We start from the raw sequence: 18,397 nt of genomic DNA, 5'->3' as shown, positions 1-18,397 counted from the left end.
AGGAGAGCCAAGGCTACACAGAGAAACTGTCTCAAAAAACAAAATAATAATAATAATAAATTTCCCACCTACATGACAAAAATGTAGCTCAGTACTGGTCTAACTTGCACAGCCCTGGTTTTGATCCCCTCACCCCTACTACAACAAACAAAACAAAAACACACCTACCTTCAAAATAAAAACAATCAAAGTAAATCTGTAACACTACTATCTTTAAACACAAAGACCTCTTTTCTTCATCAATACCTGTTTGTTTGGTTTTAATAAAAAAACGATTCTTAGGGCTGAAGAGATGGCTCAGAGGTTAAGAGCACTGGCTGCTCTTCCAGAGGACCCGGGTTCAATTCCCAGCACCCATGTGGGAACTCACAACTGTCTCTAACGCCAAGATCTGACACCTTCATACAGACATACATGCAGGCAAAACATCAATTCATATAAAGTAAAAATAATTTATTTTAAAAAATTATTCTAAAAGCTGAGTATGGTAATACACACCAGTAAACCAACACTTGGAAAGCTGGGGCAGGAGGGTAGAGAGTTTGAGGCCAGCCTAAGCTACTTCAGACAGTCTAAAATAAAGGGAAAGAGGGAAGAAGGAAGAGGAGGAAGAAAAATATCTGGGTTGGCCTAAAATATCCTAAAAAACAAAAAGTGGGCCAGGCGGCAGTGGCGCGTGCCTTTAATCCCAGCACTTGGGAGGCAGAGGCAAGTGATCTCTGTGAGTTCGAGGCCAGCCTGATTGATTGTACAAGAGGAGTTCCAGGACTACAGAGACAAACCCTGTCTGAACCCCCTCCACCATCCCCACTACCCCTCAAAAAACAAACTACCTTGTAGGCCAGCCTATAATCCCAGCCACGCAGGAGGAAGAGGTAGGAGAACCACCAGTTCAAAGCCAGACTGAGATAGAGTACGCAAGACCCTACTTCATTCAAGAAAACTTCAGCTATAGTCATGCATGCCTGTCATCTCAGCACAGGGGCAGAGGCAGAAGGATAAGGTCATCTTCAGGTGGACAGTAAGTCAGAAGTCAGCCTAGACTACACGAGACTCTAAAACAGAAACAGAATAAAAAAGTTTAATTATAAAAAAAAAGTCAGACTAAATTTGAATAAATTCAAACATTTTTAACTAAGTTATTTCCAAAAAAACAGGCTACAGAAGAGCTGTATAAAACTGACAGCAACAGTGTCTTTACTACAAAGAGAGTGTGTCTAACACCCTCCACACAGCATTGACATAAAATGTTCAGTAAATGCGAGCTGTTAGTGATTTCTGTTAGAAATATCTAAAAATTCTTTGATTACACTAGACTCCTCTATTCGAATAAACACATCTTGTTCATTCCCTATATCCTCGGGATTTTGGCACCATCAAAATCATCTTAAAAATCAGGAAGTTAAGGACTGGGGATGCTTTTCCTCATACTGGGTGGCCTTGTCCAGCCTTAAGACAGGGGAGGTAGTCTTACTGCAACTTGATATGCCATGTTTAGTTAACAGCCATGGAAGGCCTACCCTTTTCTGAAGAGAAACAGAGAGAAGTGAATGGGGAGGGACAGAGGGGAGGTAGTGGGAGAGAGACTGGGAGGAGGAGGGGAAACTGTGGTTGGGATGTAAAAAAAAAAAAATGTACGTAAAATAGTATTATTAAAGTTAAAAAAAAAAAAAAGAAAAAAAGAACTGGGGATGGCCAGTGGTGGCGCACACCTTTAATCCCGGTACTTGGGAGGCAGAGGCAGGCGGATCTTGGAGTTGGAGGCCAGCCTGGTCTACAGAATGAGTTCCAGGATGATTAGGGCTGTCTCCAAAAACAAAAACAAAAACTGGGGATGTAGCTCAGTTATAGAGGGCTAAATACAGTGCATGGATATAAGGCCCCAAGCTTGGTTCTCACCGATGAAATAAAATTTTAAAGAGAAAAACTTATAAAACCATACACATATATAAACATGTATTTTAAAACACTTACATAGGGCTGTGAAGATGGCTGCTCTTGCAGAGGGCCTGAGTTCAGTTCCCAACACAAGAATGGCTCCCAATTGCCTGGGATACCACTTCCAGGGGATCTGACATTGCTGGTCCCTGCATTCATGTACGCGCGCGCGCGCGCACACACACACACACACACATTCATAACTAACAATAAAATCTTCACTCATGCAGAAAATATTGAAAACAAAAATGCTTAAGCAGTGAATGCATGTCAGAAAAACACACAGCTAACAAAAAAATTTCCAGCAAGCATGTGTTCAACTGAAAAATATGCTATCATGGATTTTAATCTCATTGTCTAGTACCACACCAGTATCCTCTTTAATGACAAAGAAAAACATACTCCAACAAAGAACATTAGGTTCTCTCTAATAGTTACACTATTATTCTAAAGCACCTGACCAATACTGTAATTCAAGAAAGTCTTTTCTGCTCAGTCACCACTATTACAATAAGTTTATATCAGCTAGTAACATTATTTCTTACACAAACTATTGTTAATGTGCAATATACATTATATGTATAATAAGCAAATTGTTTATAATTGCACAACTTGCTTCCTATGTTATTTAATACAAGTTTTGTTTTTTAATGGGCCTGGTAAAGTTACCATAGAGTATAACTATTTTGGTTACTTTAAAGGAACTTTTGAAGTACTTTTTTTTTTTTTTTTTTTTTTAACCAACTCCCGCCCCGCCCCCCAAGATTCCTCTGTGTATCCCTGGCTGTCCTGGAACTCACTCTGCAGACCAGGCTGGCTTTGAACCCACAGAGATCTGCCTGTCTCTGCCTCTGAGTGCTAGAATTAAAATTGTATGTGCTTTTTAATTTATTTTTTATTTTATGTGCATCGGTGTTTTGTCTGCATGTATGTCTGTGTTAGAGCGTCAGTTCCCCTGGAACTGGAGTCACACACAGTTGTGAGCTGCCATGTGGGTACTGGGAATTGAACCCTGGACCTCTGGAAGAATAGCCAGTGCTCTCAACTGTTGAGCCATCTCTCCAGCCCTACATTTTTACCAATTTCTAAGTAGGTACTTTATTGTATGTTAATAAAATTCACCTCTATAGATAACCCAACTATACTTTTAGCACAGAAGCAGTACTATAAAATATGTAGTTTATGTAGTTTTAGGATTCATATAGTTGCCCTGGGAATAGATAAATTAATGGCAGTCATATTTTTAACCAGACAATTAAAAAAAAAATCAAGGCCAGCCAGCCACAGTGGGAGGCAGAGGCAGGCGAGACCAGCTTGGTCTACAGAGGAAGCTTCAGGACAGCCAGGGCTACAGAGAGGAAACCCACCCTATCTAGGAAAACAAAACCGAGCTGGCACCAGCGAGATGGCTCAGCGGGTAAAGGCACTTGCCCAAGTCTGACAATCTAATTTCCACACCTGGGCCTCAAGTGGTACAAGGGACTGACTCCCAAAATGACCTCCATAGGTATACAGGTACACACACACACAAAATAAAATTAACACAAGCCTTTGTACATGCTGAAGAATAGAAGTGGGTTTCCATAGGAAGGGTTTCTGTAGCCATTATATACTTAATAAATATTTGTTCTATTTGACATTCTTCTTATTATTATTATTTTTTTGTTTTGTTTTGTTTTTGTTTTTTGAGACAAGGTTTCTCTGTGTAGCTTTGCACCTTTCCTGGAAATCACTTTGTAGACCAGGCTGGCCTCGAACTCACAGAGATCCGCCTGGCTCTGCCTCCCGAGTGCTGGGATTAAAGGCGTGCGCTTTGACATTCTTATCTGTCAAACCTGGTGTTGTCTGACTACTCAAAGACAGTATACAATTAATAACTATTACCAAGAAGCCAAATATGAGACAAAAGACTCAAAGTGTAAGTTACATCATGTTTCACAAAGAGCATTTCACAAAGGATCATTATATAACCCTTCCTAAAGAGAAAGTCTAGGGGTTGGGCATTTAGCTCAGTGGTAGAGTGTTTGCCTAGCAAGTGCAAGGCCCTGGGTTCCGTCTTCAGCTCTGAAAAAAAAAAAAAAAAGAGAGAGAGAGAGAGAGAGAAAGTCTAACTAAACTTGGCAAGGAAGTGGGCAGTAGCAAGAGCTATAGTCAGAAACTACCACTTGCTCCAAATTCTTGCAAGCCCACAGCAGTGTTCCCAGTAAGCAGCCCTTCTATCAGGCCTGTTTGCACAATTATATTCTTATCAACACCCACATCATCCCAAAGCTATTTTCACTAGCTAGATGTTAGCATTTGACAGAAAAAGCACTCTAAAATAAAAGGCAGCTTTAGAGATTCACTTCAACTTTAGAACTCAATTTAAATAACCAATTTACATACTCAGCTGGAAAGGCCACTAAGTAGCCACTATGCCTGACCAAAATGAAACAAAGGACTACCAAACCTTATTGTTTTTTTAAATGCCTCATTTGTGTTTAGCAAATATAGTAAACTACCTCCAAAATTTAAATACAAATATACTCAGAGATTAAAAAAAAGTATAGTTATAAATATTAAGTTGCCTGAATGTGCTAAGGGAATGTCTTAAAGTCATATATTAAAACACTTAGGGAATAAGAAGGATCCTGATGTCATGATGTCTCACAGCTCAGCCAAAAAAAATTTCCAAAAAAAATGAGAGGCTGGTAAAACGGCCCACCAGGTAAAAAGCAAGGCTCACCACCTCAGTGTGATCCCTTGAAGCCAAATTATAAGGAGAGAACTAATCCACAACAGTGGTTCTCTGACTTCCACACATTCAGCGTGACATTCACAGCCCACCTCACAGACACACAGATTACTCACTCATTTTCATACACCTGCACACACACAAATTGGGGGAAAGTAATACAAACGACAAAATTTCCATTACTGGTGGTTAATCTAGGCTAAAATTATAGTATAACGGCTCATGTCTATAATGCAAGTATTTGTTAATTTGAGTCAGAAGAATTGGGAAAGTCTCAAAAATGTTATACTATTATAACCTGAGATGCACATGTCTATAATCCCAGCCCCAGCACTCTAGGGGATAATGTAGTAAGATAACAATTTCCAGGCCAGGATAGACTACACAACAAAATCTTGTCTCAAAAACAAAATGATGCCTGGCGGCAGTGGCACACACCTTTAATCCCAGCACTCAGGAGGCAGAGCCAGGCAGATCTCTGTGAGTTCAAGGCCAGCCTGGGCTACAGAGCGAGATCCAGGACAGGCACCAAAACTACACAGAGAGACCCTGTCTTGAAAAACAACAAAACCAAACAAAAAAAAAAAAAAAAAAAAAAAGCCAGATTTTCTCAAAAAGAAATCTAAACCTGATTGTTGATGATTCTAGATATAAACTCTCCCTCTATGTTTTACAATAGTTTTTAGTGCCCTATAACGTAAGGTACTATTGTAATATTCTAGTTTTTGTTATTTTATCTTCTTGTTTAAGGTACTATTTTATAGCTGTATTGAATGAATTAACAGAAATGATGAGTTGCTCAGCAAGTCTCTAACCCAAGTTGGCCATCTTTTGCTATCTGTCATTCACCATGACTAGTCTATCTTCAGCACAAGTGACAAGACTCATGGAACAGCAGCAAATACTAGGGTTATTAGAAATTCCTATTAAGGATAAATCACGCCAGACAGTGGTAGCGCACGCCTTTAATCCCAGGACTTAGGAGGCAGAGGCAGGAGGATCTCTGAGTTCAAGGACAGCCTGTTCTACAGAGTGAGTTCCAAAACTCTAGAGACCTTGACTAAGCAACAATAATAATAAATTGCCAGGTATAGTGGCCTTTAATCTAGCATTCAGGAGGCAGAAGCAGGCAGATTTCTGTGAGCATGGACCCAGACTGGTCTACACAGTAAGTTCCAGGCTAGCCAAGGCTACAATGGTAAGAACCTGTCTCAAAAAACCATACTGGACACAGTGGTATACACTTCCCCCTCCACCCACTACAGTACTGGGGCTTGAATCCAGGGACTCATGCAAGCCATCCAAGTGTTCAACCACTGAACTCTATCACCAGCATTATTATTATTTCTTTAAGACAGGGTCTTACTAAGTTGCTAAGGCTGGCCTTGGATTAACTCAGCAACCCAACCAAGCTTGAATATTTGATCCTCCTGCCTTAAGACTACCAGTTACTAGTAGGATTACTAGTCTGTACCAACAGGCCTATTGATGGGACACAATTGTAATCCTATCCCTTAGAAGGTCAAGGCAGGAGTTGAAGGTCACCAGGAGGTATCAGTGAGATCCTGTCTCATCAGCAAAAAAAACAACAAAGAGGCTCATACACTAAATCTTCACAGTGGAGCTTCAAAAGAGCATTCCTTGCCTCATGGTCTCACATCTGTATTCTCAGCACTTAGGACACAGAGACACAAGAACCATGGAATTCACACTAGCCTTAACTACATACTAAAATTTATCTAAACTAAACCAAGAAGATTTTCTGGTCTTTATTTTTCTACAGTGGATGCCTTGGTAATCTCATCCAGTCTGGTGGCTTTGTACACTACCTAAATAGATGACTACAAATTTATCTCCAGCTTAGACCTTTCCCTGAACACCAGACTTGCATAACAATCCAACCTAAATGTCTAACCAGCATCTCCAATTTACTATGCCTAAAAAAGAACTACTAATCCAACTCGCTCTTTCTACATCATCCCTATCTTAGTGGAGGGCAAATTTCCAACTGACAGACCAAAAACCTTAGCATCATCCTTAACTTCTCTCACATGCCACATGTGTCAACAAATCATATTTAATCCTCAACACACATTGAGCATTCATCTATTTCAGATACTACCTTGGTATAAGCCACCAGCAACTCTCTTCTGGATTACTAGCTTCTTTACAAGTCTTCAGGCTTCCACTCTGTTCCTCTCTGCAATTCTACAAATGATCCTTCTGAAGCTGAAAGCAAATCATATCATTCCTCTGATTAAAACTCACAGCGGGGTGCACATGCAGTCCCAGATGCTCAGGAGGCTGAGGCAGGAAGATCATTTGAGCTCAAGAATTCAAAGCCAGCCTGGGTTCCTCTCAAAAAAACAAAATCAAACAAAAAAGACCCAGCCAAATCCTTAGAACAGCTCTACAAAGCTTTAAGAAACCTGCACTCAGCCTACTGTGAACCAATTGACGGTCAATTTCTTTCTCATTCAGTTCTGGCCACACTGAGAAGAGCTTGGAATATTTCCTCAGCTCGTTATTACCTCTACTTGAGTTATAATGGTTACTGCCCTGCCACCCCACCTACAACTCCCCACTACATACACACGCACACACTTTGTTTTTTTCTGAGACAGGGTTTCTGAGCCCGTCCTTGGAACTGGCTCTGTAGACCACGCTGGCCTTGAACCCAGAGATCCACCTGTCTCTACCTCCCAAACGCTGAGATTAAAGGCTCGAGCCACCAACGCCCTTTGTATCTCTAAGTATTACTCTCTCAAGGATGCTTACCAGTTTACCCCATTGTATACTATCTCTCCTTTAACAATAATAAATCACTCACGTTCTATAGGATTTCCTAAAACATTTTACCTTTGCTCATTCTGCATAACTGTTCATTGACCTCATTGGAATGCAAACTTCACAAGGACAAATTTTTGTTGCTCTACAATACCAACCTTTAGTAAAGATAGGCCTGTGTTTTAAAAAAAAAAGCATAACTCCCCTTTTATCATGTGTCTCCTTTATGACAGGTCCCTGAAGACTGATGGGATGAGCTTTGCCCTCACTAGCTACCCTACACTATAATGGTCACCTAATGTAGTTACTCAAGGGTATAGCCACTTCACCTGAATACAAGGTCATTTATATGTAAGAAAAGCCAACACTCACACACTTGCATCTGATTCGTGAGTAGAAGACAGATAGAGACCACCAGGCCCCAACTCAAACTCTAATCAAAGCAAATTTACATGTCACCTCAACTTCCCCTTTTCAAAGAACCATTTCAAACTATCCCAAGTCTGAAAGGGAATGACTTGCCTCTTCACAACCACGTTTCCCCTCAACTTCAGGCAATCTCCTCTTTTATCTTAAATCACACCTCTCAATTTTCCCTAATAACCCTGACTTGCACACACCACACTCTATGCCAAGAGCTATTCACTCATTATCTCATGTAATCTCCTCCAAAGCCCCAGGAAGTTGCTACCACTAGGCTAACCATTCCCCACCTGGGAAAACCCAAACTTCAAGAGAAGCCATTAGTTCAAGGTTAAATGAGTGCCCCAGTGCAGGTCTGTCTGGCTCTGAAGTGCGTCCTTAACCTTGCTTCCTCCCAGTCTGAAGCACGACTTCCTCAGTCTGCTCTCACTCACTTCTCATTTCTTGGCCAGGCCTCATTTTCTTCTGATGTAAAACAGGTGATATTGTTCAAGATGCCTACCAACATCTTCAGTCCAGTATTAAAAAAACATTTTATAACCTATACAGGTTAATAAACAGGAAAAAAATACACATGTATCAGAACTTACTCATCACTATTAAAAACTCTGAAGCAGTAAAGCCAGAAAATAAAATCCCGAGACTGTGAAAAACAATAAACATTATTCCTCACTTGCACAGTAAAGATACATTTCTGACCCCATTTTTCCACATATTATGAAAAATGTTTTCCTCCAATTAAAAAAAAAGATATAATCCTATCAGCTTTTAGACTTCACCACGAAACCTGGAAAAAGTCACTGGAAGGCTCTGCACCTTTCCTGGGGCTAGTGTGGTACTTTGTACAAGGGAAGCGGTCAACACTGATTGAATTATACAAATTCCTTTTGAGATTGTTCAAGTCTCAAACCCCTATAACAGAACTTTGCTACTGGACTGATTGTACAGTAAATCCAAACATTCTAATTAAAATGTTAATCCAAAGCCAAGAACCCAGGAAAGGATAAAGCCATGCTGGTTTACGACTGCAAGAAAGAGATGGATTTCATTTTATTAAGACCACATAAAGACTGTGTGTGCACAGAGGTGATGTCTGTATCAAGCCTATCGCTGCAAAGCGCACTGTGACTAAAAAGCCAGAGGGCGGCAGGCAGAAGGGTCTCTGCAAGCTTAAAAGCAAGCAAGATGAAACTACTCAGGCTGTTCTTACGTTGGGAACTGGACCATCAAAATTCTCCCAATAAAATTGTGTACTTTTTTCTTAAGGCAACATAGGGATTTTGCTTTTTGTGTGCAGATAACCAACACTCCAACAAAATAACTTTTGTGTTACAATACCAAAAAACTATCATGGAAGATCCAGACACTTCTGAACCAAGGTTAAAATTTTTGGCTAAGGTTCCAAAGAATGTATGTGTCATACTTGTTATAAAAGTTTAAGTTTCACTAGAAATCCCTATAAACGCTAACTTTGAAATGAATTTTGTGTGCCCTTAAGTCGTAGACATCAATAGGAGCGAATCCAGTTGAACAATGGTTTTCAGGTCGGTTAGTGGCCAGCACCTGTAATCCCAGCGGTCAGGAGGCTGAAGAGGGAGGATCCCCAGGTTCAAGGCCAGCCTGGGCTACACTGTAAATTTAAGACCAGCCTGGGCAACAGAGTGAGACCATTTCTCTAAAAAAACAAAACAACAAAACAACAACAAAAACGACCTTGTGAGGGCTTAGGGAAGGAACTGACTGCAGACTCTCCAGGGGAAGCTTTCTGTTTACTTGTGTTGTTGAGGCCGTCTTCAGTAAGCAGCTGCCCACCATGCTAGCTCAGGTGGTACTTACTACAGGTGTAGACCACCAAATCTGACGGGGATGGAAGCATGCTGTGCTACCAGATACTGTCCAACAGAAACACAAAAGTGTCCTAACTGAAAAGAAACTACATTTTGGACAAAACTGTATTTCGCTTTACAAGAACACTATCTTCTTTAGATAAGAATATGCAAAGAGATTTCTGGGTCTCTTAATAAATCTTCACACGCAGCAAAAGAGTCATCCTTGTAGGTAAGATTCTGTTACCTAAGGAACAGTATGCCAAAGTGTTCGTGCCTCATAATCGAGAAAAGAAACGTTTGTCAGGTTTTCACTTTCAGGTAAAAACAAAACTGGTGTCACCTTAACAACGAGACCAGACAAACCTCGCCACCATTACAAAACCCAAGTGCCAAAGGTGCAGACTGGGAAGCTCACAGCACTGCTGGGCCAGGCTCGAGTGCCCCAGAAGGAAAAAGAAAAAGAAAATCAAAACCAAGAGTGCAACGCGGGGCCCCTCCGCGGACCGCAGCGGGGAGACGCGCGCTAGGCCCTTCCGGTCGGAGTTGCCGTCACCGGTAGGCCGGGCGACGGGCCGGGCTTCCACCCGAGCCCGGGGATTCTCGGCCTGCACTCGCGGCGTCCTAGAACCGACTTTGGCCTCAGCGGCGCCCTGGACTCTGCACCGCGGTTGGCAACAGAAGCCCGGGGCGCCGCGGAGCGTCCCGGAGGAGCCGCGGGGGAGCGCCGAGCCCTGGGCTGGCCGCCTGAGGACGCGGCAACGGCAGCGGCCGCCCCTCCCCCACCGGGCCGCCCCAACTGCCGCGGCTCGCGTCGCAGCGGTACCCGCGCCAGGCCCAACCGCCCGGGCGGCCGAGGCCAGGCCAGGCCAGGCGGCCTCAAGTGGCTGCGCCCGGCCTGCTCTCCCCACCACGACCGCGCGAAGCCGCCCGGGGCCCGTTACCCCGCGCGCCGCCACCGGTGAGGACGCGCCGCCCTCGGCTGAGGCGACCCACGGCAGCGGGAGGCCGCGGACCTGAGACTTACTCAGGGGTCGGGTGCTCGGGATCGTAGAAATCCCCCATCTTCGGTGGCGGCTGCGACGGCAGCTGCTTCATGAGGAGCAGCTGGAGGCGGCGACGCTAGCCCCCTCCCCGCGGCAGGCCGAGGCGGGGGAGGGGACCGGAGGGGAGGAGGCCGCGGGTCCGATCGCGGCGGCGGCAGGGGCGGCCCGCGTCGCTGGCTGGCTGGCTCGCCCGCCTGCTCGCTCCCTCCCTCCCTCCCTCCGGCAACCGCCCGCCGCTCTCTCCCTCACACACTCCCGGAGCAACGCGCACCCCGCCCGCCCTGCAGCCTTGCAGGCCCAGCCCCTTAAAGAGACACGCACAGGCAGCCCACCGGCCGCCAGTCGGCGCGCCAGCCCCAGCCCGCCGACCCTGGCAGGGGCGGGTGCAACCCGCGGGCCGGGCCGGGCCTAGCCTGCGGCTTCCCGGAACAATAAGGCCCAGGGCTGAGTGTTGTAGGCGGGTCCCCGAGCTGCAGGGCCGGCGCCCGCCGAGCTGGCCGAGGCCCTCGGAGCCCTCGGAGAGCCGGGCCTCCAGGCTGGGAGGTAGCGCAGCTGCCGCTCTCGCCCCTGTATTTCTTCTCCCTTGCCTCTTCATCCCGCTCTCAACGCCAACCGAAGCCAAGCTAAGCTGGGGAAGCTTCTCGGGCCGGGCTCCTCGGATACGCCCTCCTCCTGCCAGCCTCCCGCCGGGTCTGCTCCCGCCGCCCCCACCACCGTGTCCCCGCCACCTCCTGCCTTCCTCCTCTCCGCAGTATTCTGCCCTCACCCCAAAAGTCTGAAAGGCTGTGTTTGTTCTTAAGGCCTCGGAGGCAGTGCCTGGGGAAAAGGTTATTTATTACCTTCTTGCAAAAAAGAAAAAGTTAGATAACGTGAAACTACGAGCTTTTTGTTTCTGGAAGGAGAAGCAGGATTACGCGAGAAACTTAGCTAAACGACGCTGAATGTATAGCAGTTGCTTATCACGAAAGTGGCAGTTAATCGAGTTCAAATCTTTGAAATTTTTTTAGCCACTAATTTTTTAATTAGATTTACCAATAAATTGAAATATGATCTAACAGAAATCCTTCACTGGCTAACTTTGCCTTGTCGTTGATGTTGTTTAGACAGGGTCTTCTAGAGTTTAGACTTTCCTTGAACACTTGAATGCACACCCTCTTGAGTGCTGGGATTCTAGCTTTTAAAGTGTATTTTTTAAATTGTGTATGTATGGTGTGTGTTGAGGCACACACATGCACATGTGTGGAGACCAGAGGACAAGGACAAGGACAAGGAGAGTCCATTCTCTCCTCCCACAGTGTGGGTCCCAGGGATGTAACTTACTCATAAGTCTAGGCAGCAAGTGTTTTTATTGACTGAGTCATCTCACGGGCTCCTAAAATGTATTTTTTTAACTTGTATGTAGACTAGCAGTATCTATTCTTTCTATCATTTCATATAGAGGTTAATTTTTTTTCCCCTGGTAACTTTAGGCATATCATGGAGATTCAAGGTCACCAAACTCTCTAGGTTTTAATCTCCCACAGCCATTTTGTTTTGCTTTGGTTCTAGGGTTTTCACTTGTGGCACTGGAACTTGCTGTGTACCCTAGGCTCACCTTAAACTCAATCCTTCTGCCCCAGCCTCCCTGATGATGGGATCCCGGGTGCCAGACGGCACACCTGCTGAAGATGAAAGTTTAAATGTGAACAGATTCACTGATCAAAGCGGAAATGAGGTGCTTGTGAAACCCTGAGCTTCCTCTTTTTCTTGACTTCTTTGTATGTTTGTTTTTGAGACAGGGTTTTGTGCTTCTGAGCTGGCCTTGACCTCTGTGTGTAGCCAATGATGACTTGAATTTCTCATTCTCCTGCATCTACCACTCAGTGCTGAGATTATAGGCATGAATCACCGCAACCAGTTCATATGGTGCTCGGGATTGAACTCCAGGCTCGCTGAATACTAGACTAACACTCTACCAACTGAGAAACATCCCTAGTCCATGAAACCCTAAACTTTAACAGATGTCAACATATTCTAGGTTATTACAGTCCAGTGGATAACTTCTGGCACTATGTAAACCAATACCAGGTAATTTCTAGCCATATGACGCTGAGCATGGCTGTTTGTCTGGCTTCTACTGCCCAGTGTATACAATAGGAGTGTATCTACCACACAGATAATATTGTGAACACGTTTGTACAGTGCCTCTCATTAAACAGTAAGGTATCTCTAAGGCTTTTTTTTAGATAGATTCAATATGTGTCCCAGGTTTGCCTTGAGCTTGACGTTCTACTGCCTCAGCCTCTCTGTGCCACCACAGCTCTTAGATTTGGAATGCTTTGCCTTAAATGCCACATAAGCCTATGGCAGCTGCTTGGCATTAGAATAGGCTGTTTTAGGTGGAAACTATAAGTTAAGAGGAACCTAAAATGAGGTGTGCCGGTTTCCTATTTCCTTAAAAACAAAGTAAGCAGTTCTTTAGCAGGGAACAGAAGAGCAGTACTTGCCAGAGTGATGGTAACATTAGTCTGGTCAGAACCCAATGGAGTAAGCATGTCAAACCATGGGGGTCAGTGGAAATTGTAAGACCCATGGCTCTTTGATTCAAACTTTTCAGGCAGCATCTTTGAGACAGTATTCAGGATTCTCTGGAGTCTAGTTTGCTGTGCACATCCCAGGTTGGCCTCAGCCTCCAAGCACTAGGATTACAAGTTTGTACTACCACACACAGTTTAAATTCAATCAAAGAAAATGCAGCCTCAGAATACATCCTGGTAGAGAGCAGGGGCATCAAGGTCATCCTCAGCTACAGAGATTGGGGCCAGCCTGTGCTATATTAGACCCTGATTTGGATATCTTTTTTCTTTTCAGCCCAGACTTGCCTTAAAATTCCCTATCCTCCTACCTCAGGTTCCATATTTGCTGTGATTGGCTTCCTGACCAAAGCAGTAAATACTTTTTAGCTTATTGGATACTTTTCCTTTTTTTTAAAAGACTGGGTCTCACTTTGTAGACCAGGCAGGCCTTAAACTCAGAGATACACCTGCTAATGCTTCCTGAGTGCTAGGATGAAAGGCATGAGCTACCATGCCCTGTAATACCATGCTTTTATACAAAAAGCCCTCCAATGTGTTTAAAGGAAAAGTTGGTTTTGGGGATTTAGCTCAGTGGTAGAGTGCTTGCCTAGCAAGCACAAGGCCCTGGGTTCAGTCCTCAGCTCTGGGGAAGGGGGAAGGGGGTTCCAAATCCCCAACATGAACCCTATTCCCACTCCTAGTGTACTGAGTACCATAAAAACCTTGAGAATTGCTTCTAGCATCTCCCATAGGTCTAGACCATATCCATCCCAGCAGACCTCAGGGTGGCTACTAGTGGCCCCTAAAGTCAACTTTAGGGTCTCATGAAAAAGGAAAGAAAGCCAAAGCATCATTCCACACAGGTATGTCCTAGGTTTTGGTGAAGAGCTGGAAAACATTTAGAATAGAGGAACACCAGCTGATCCCGAGCACATTCTCCAAAACTATGTTTTCCCTCCCAGTGCTGCAAATTGAACCCAGTGCCTTGTATATGCTAGGTGTCCTAGTTAGCTTTGTCAATTTGACCTAGCCTAGAGTCACCTGAGAGGAAAAGCATCAGTTGAGGAATTGACTAGATCAGATTGGTCTGTGGGGAATTATAAATGGAGGATGGCCTCACGCACTGTGGGCAGCACATACCTAGGTAGCTGGTCCGGGCTATATAAGGAAACTAGCATAATTTCTGCTCTGATTTTCCTACATGATGAATTGTATTCTGGAAGTATACGCCATTTCCTCCCCTAGGTTGCTTGTGGTCCAAATGTTTTATCACAGCAATGGAGTGAAACTAGAACACTAAGCAGCCCCTACCACTGAACTATATCCACAGCCAATATAAAGACTTTGAGCTAAAATATCGACTAATATACAAATGAATATATACTGACTGATGCAACACAGGTGTCAAGTAATTAAATGTGTTCTAAGATATCACTGGGTGGTACCTTCTTCCCAAATGGCATCTTTTTCCTATGCACCCAGGCCAGAGTTCTGACTCAAACGGGAACCTGACTAAGGCTCTGGGAAGACAAAAGGTCATTCCCCGTGAGTCCAGTGTTGAACTGGGATTGAGTGGGAGGCTACTTCCTACCCTCTTCTTTCCTACCTCTCTACCGAATCCTTCCCCCGGTAATGATTGTCTCTCATGAACAGGAAGGCCACTGTTTAGGATATGTTGGGTGGCCAGCAAACTCTCAGCATCGGCTTGGCTCTGCCCCCACTGCTGAGATTAACACGCATGCAGCCATGCTTTCTATGCATATATAAGGAATTCAAATGTGGGTCCTCACGCTTGCAAGAGCAAGCACTCTTCCTCAATTAGCCATGTCGTCTGTCACAGCTCATACCGTCCTCGTATCCGAGGGCCTGAAGTTACCTCTGAGGTGTGATCTGGAATATTTTCTCTCACTGCTTCCCTTGACAGGGCTTCCACAGAATTCCATGGTAGGCTCTGTCATCCTGGGCATTCAAGGATATCACATAGAGGACTGCTATCCTACCATGTTCAAGGTCAAAGCCTTGGCCCACAATATCAGGAAGAAAGATTGCCCGGAAGTTCTAAATCTCACTCAGCAGAGACTGCATTTCTCAGCCCCAAGGTGCACTGGTCAGCTGGGAAGCCCCCAGAGGGCCTGTGTTTGTCCTGAGTGAAGCAGGAGCTCTTTCCCTGTGGTACCATCCCCAAGGACACAAGCCCCAGAGCCTGAGGACTTGACTCAGGAGTTCCTCTTCCCTGTTCAACCCTGCTGGGGTGATCCCTGTTCCTGTCCAGGGTGACCTAGTCATCTTCACTTGTGTTTATCTGTAGTCACAAACTGAGAAAGAAGGAAGGAGGCAAATCAGAGAAGCTGCAACACCTATTCCACGTGTGCTTGGCTGGAAAGGTGTAGGCTCTAAGGTCAGGCACTCCTGGGCACAGGGACCCAGTTCTGCCTCTCCCTTTTGTAGGTCACTTAACTGTTACCTGATCCTCTCCTGGTTGCCAAGGAGGAAGGATGGGTTGAGAGAACTTAAGAAGTAGTTTCACACCAAGCTCATCTCAGGATGACCACTGAAGAGAAGGAAGAGGTTGCCAGGAGCCTGGGTTACTGTTTTGATTTCCTACTTAAGGCTCAAGTGGCTTTTAGTTTTTATTTGTTTGAGAGGGGGTTCTGACCTTGAACTAGATATGTAGCTGAAGGTGACTCTGAACTACTGATCCTCCTGTCACCACAACCCAAGTGCTGGGACTGCAGGCCTGTCCTGCCATGCCTAGCTACAATATTAACTATTCTTTTTCTTTTGGGTGGTGCTGGAAGAGTTTCATGAATGCTAGGCAAGTATTGTACTACTGAGCTACACTCCCAATCCTCCTCCCATCCCATGTATGTGTGTGTGTGTGTGTGTGTGTGTGTGTGTGTGTGTGTGTGCGTGTGCATGCGAGAGAGAGAGAGAGAGAGAGAGAGAGAGAGAGAGAGAGAGAGAGAGAGAGAGAGAGAGAAGGGACCGAATCCCAGGTGTAATGCTTGCTAGGCAAACACTAGGACTAGGTTTTAGCTACAACCTGTACATAATGAAGATGTCCTTTCAGACAGGAAATAAAAGTTTTTGGAATAATACTTAAAGTCCAAACTAGAAAGTAATTTTATCTTGATTTTACATTTGGTAGCAAATTAAAACCGAAAGTATTCTGTGGAGACAAGCAAGGGTGTCCTTTGGAGGATGTTCCTCCTAGCAGGCAGGCAATTGTGTGTTCTCTGGGTTTGGTCCTGGCTTGCAGCAGAGTGAGAGGCTGGAGCTCTGAGCACGTGGTTTAGCAGCTTCCTTAGGACATGTTAGAGTTGCTGGTCTTCAAGCTATTGAGGAGACTATTTTCTGTGTGACTGTTGGATGCCCACCATGGTTTTCATATAACTGTGCTGGAAGAAAAGGATGAAGAAAGGGGAACTTGATCAGGAAGTATGGTCTTAGCAAGGACTCACAAGCTAGGCCACTCACATTCAGTCCATCATTTCTTCCTGCAAACATCACAGTCTGGAGACAAAACCTCTCTGGATGCACAGCAAATTCTATTAGAAATAGCACTGCATTCAAACACTTTCTTCTTTCAATCTATGGAAAGTGTGTAAAACTGTTTGAAATAGCCTGGCAGTTATGTTTAAAAGGAGACATTCACTGGGCATAGTGATGCACACCCTTAAATCTCAGCACTTAGGAGGCAAAGGCAGGTGGATCTCTGTGAGCTCTGGTCTACATAGTGAGTTCCAGGAGAGCAGGGCTACATAGTAAGACCCTGTCTTGAAAAAGAAAAAAGAAAAAAAAAAAAAAAGGTATTCTTGTTTCAGTGGCCTATTTAAAATCTGACAGAGGCCAGGTGGTGGCACACACCTTTAATCCCAGCATGTGGCAGGCAGAGGCAGGCAGATCTCTGTGAGTTTGAGACCAGCTTGGGATACAGAGTTCCAGGACAGGCGCCAAAACTACACAGAGAAACCCTGTCTGGGGAAAAAAAAAATTGACAGGGAATGGATTCAAAAAGGAAAAGATGTTATAGTTTGGATATTAAAGTATCCCTCAACAGTGTCCTGTATTTGAAAGCTTAGTTGTAGTAGGATATTATTTTAAGGTGTGTTACTTTTGTTTATGTTGCATTTGTTTAACTCTGTGACGCTGTGTTACTGTACCTGTGTAAAATACCTGATGGTCTAATAAAGAACTGGCCAATAACAAGGCAGGAGAAAGGGTAGGGGGTCTGGCAGGTAGAAAGTATAAATAGAAGGAGACATCTAGCAGCCAAAAGGAGGAGGACTCCAGGGGCCAGCCATCCAGCTACACAGCAAGCCACGGAGTAAGAGTAAGATTTACAGAGGTAAGGGAAAAAGCCAGAGGCAAATGGTAGATGGGATAATTTAAGTTAAGGAAAGCTGGCTAGAAACTAAGCCAAGCTAAGGCCAGGCATTTATAAGTAACAATAAGCCTCCATCTGTGTGTGAATTTACTTGGGAGCTAGGTGGCTGACCCCTAAAAAAGTAAAAAACAACACTTAATCTCCACTGGTAGATCCAATCATTGAGTCATTGAGAGGGCTCTGACCTGATAAATGGATCTATCCTCCAATGGCTTCATAACCTGATAAAATTATTGGAAGGCTGTGGGACACAAGAGGCAGGGCCTGGTTGGAGGGTGTAGGTCAATGGGGGTGTGCCCTGAAAGGTAGAGTCTGTCCCTGGTCCAGTCCTGTTCTGCTTGAGCACCTTGAGACAAGCAGCTCTCCACATGCTCTTCTGATGCCATTTTGTTCTGATTTACCACAAGCCCATAACAATGGAACCAAACATGATCAGAAACTGAGGCAAAATAAACCTTTCTTCTTTGTTTCTGTTTTTGTTTGTTTCTAGACAGACTCAAAACCGAGGCTTGCCTTGAACCCCCATGCAAATAAGGGTGACTTGGAATTCCTGATCCTCCTGCCTCCAGCACTCAAGAGGCCTTTGTCTTATTGGGAAAAAAAAGCCAAACGAATGGAAACACATGAACTATGAACCAGAGGCTGAGGGGCCCCCAACTGGATCAGGCCCTCTGAATAGGTGAGACAGTTGATTGGCTCGA

General features: G+C 44.5%; 2 protein-coding genes across 15 annotated transcripts in view; both read right to left on the bottom strand.

Annotated features, from left to right (window-relative positions):
- The window catches only part of Setd2 (SET domain containing 2, histone lysine methyltransferase), a 108,131-nt gene extending 97,166 nt beyond the window's left edge, over positions 1-10,965 (bottom strand). For 5 of the 9 annotated variants that reach the window (XR_013052958.1, XR_013052956.1, XR_013052957.1 and 2 more), the window contains exons 1-2: positions 9,596-10,088; positions 8,317-8,423 (exon numbers count right to left, since the gene is read on the bottom strand). Coding sequence is in view for 5 of the 9 variants with exons in the window: in XM_076577151.1 (XP_076433266.1) it covers positions 8,317-8,423; positions 9,596-9,697 (209 nt within the window). In the remaining 4 variants the exon portion in view is untranslated. Of the gene's footprint in view, positions 1-8,316; positions 8,424-9,595; positions 10,493-10,735 lie in introns of those variants that run through there. The other 4 variants (XM_076577154.1, XM_076577153.1, XM_076577152.1 and 1 more) reach the window with 4 other exon arrangements.
- Positions 10,966-16,408: 5,443 nt separating this feature from the next.
- Positions 16,409-18,397, bottom strand: part of Kif9 (kinesin family member 9) — a 61,909-nt gene continuing 59,920 nt past the window's right edge. For all 6 annotated transcript variants that reach the window (XM_076577156.1, XM_042281750.2, XM_042281751.2 and 3 more), the window contains one exon: positions 16,409-16,707. In XM_076577156.1, coding sequence (XP_076433271.1) covers positions 16,657-16,707 — 51 coding nt within the window. In that variant the 3' untranslated portion in view covers positions 16,409-16,656. The remainder of the gene's footprint in view (positions 16,708-18,397) is intronic.

This window comes from Peromyscus maniculatus, chromosome 7 (genome assembly GCF_049852395.1).
Source record: "Peromyscus maniculatus bairdii isolate BWxNUB_F1_BW_parent chromosome 7, HU_Pman_BW_mat_3.1, whole genome shotgun sequence".
NCBI lineage: Eukaryota > Metazoa > Chordata > Mammalia > Rodentia > Cricetidae > Peromyscus > Peromyscus maniculatus.
Note: the sequence above shows the minus strand (reverse complement) of the source record. Positions and strands in the feature narration are given on the sequence as shown.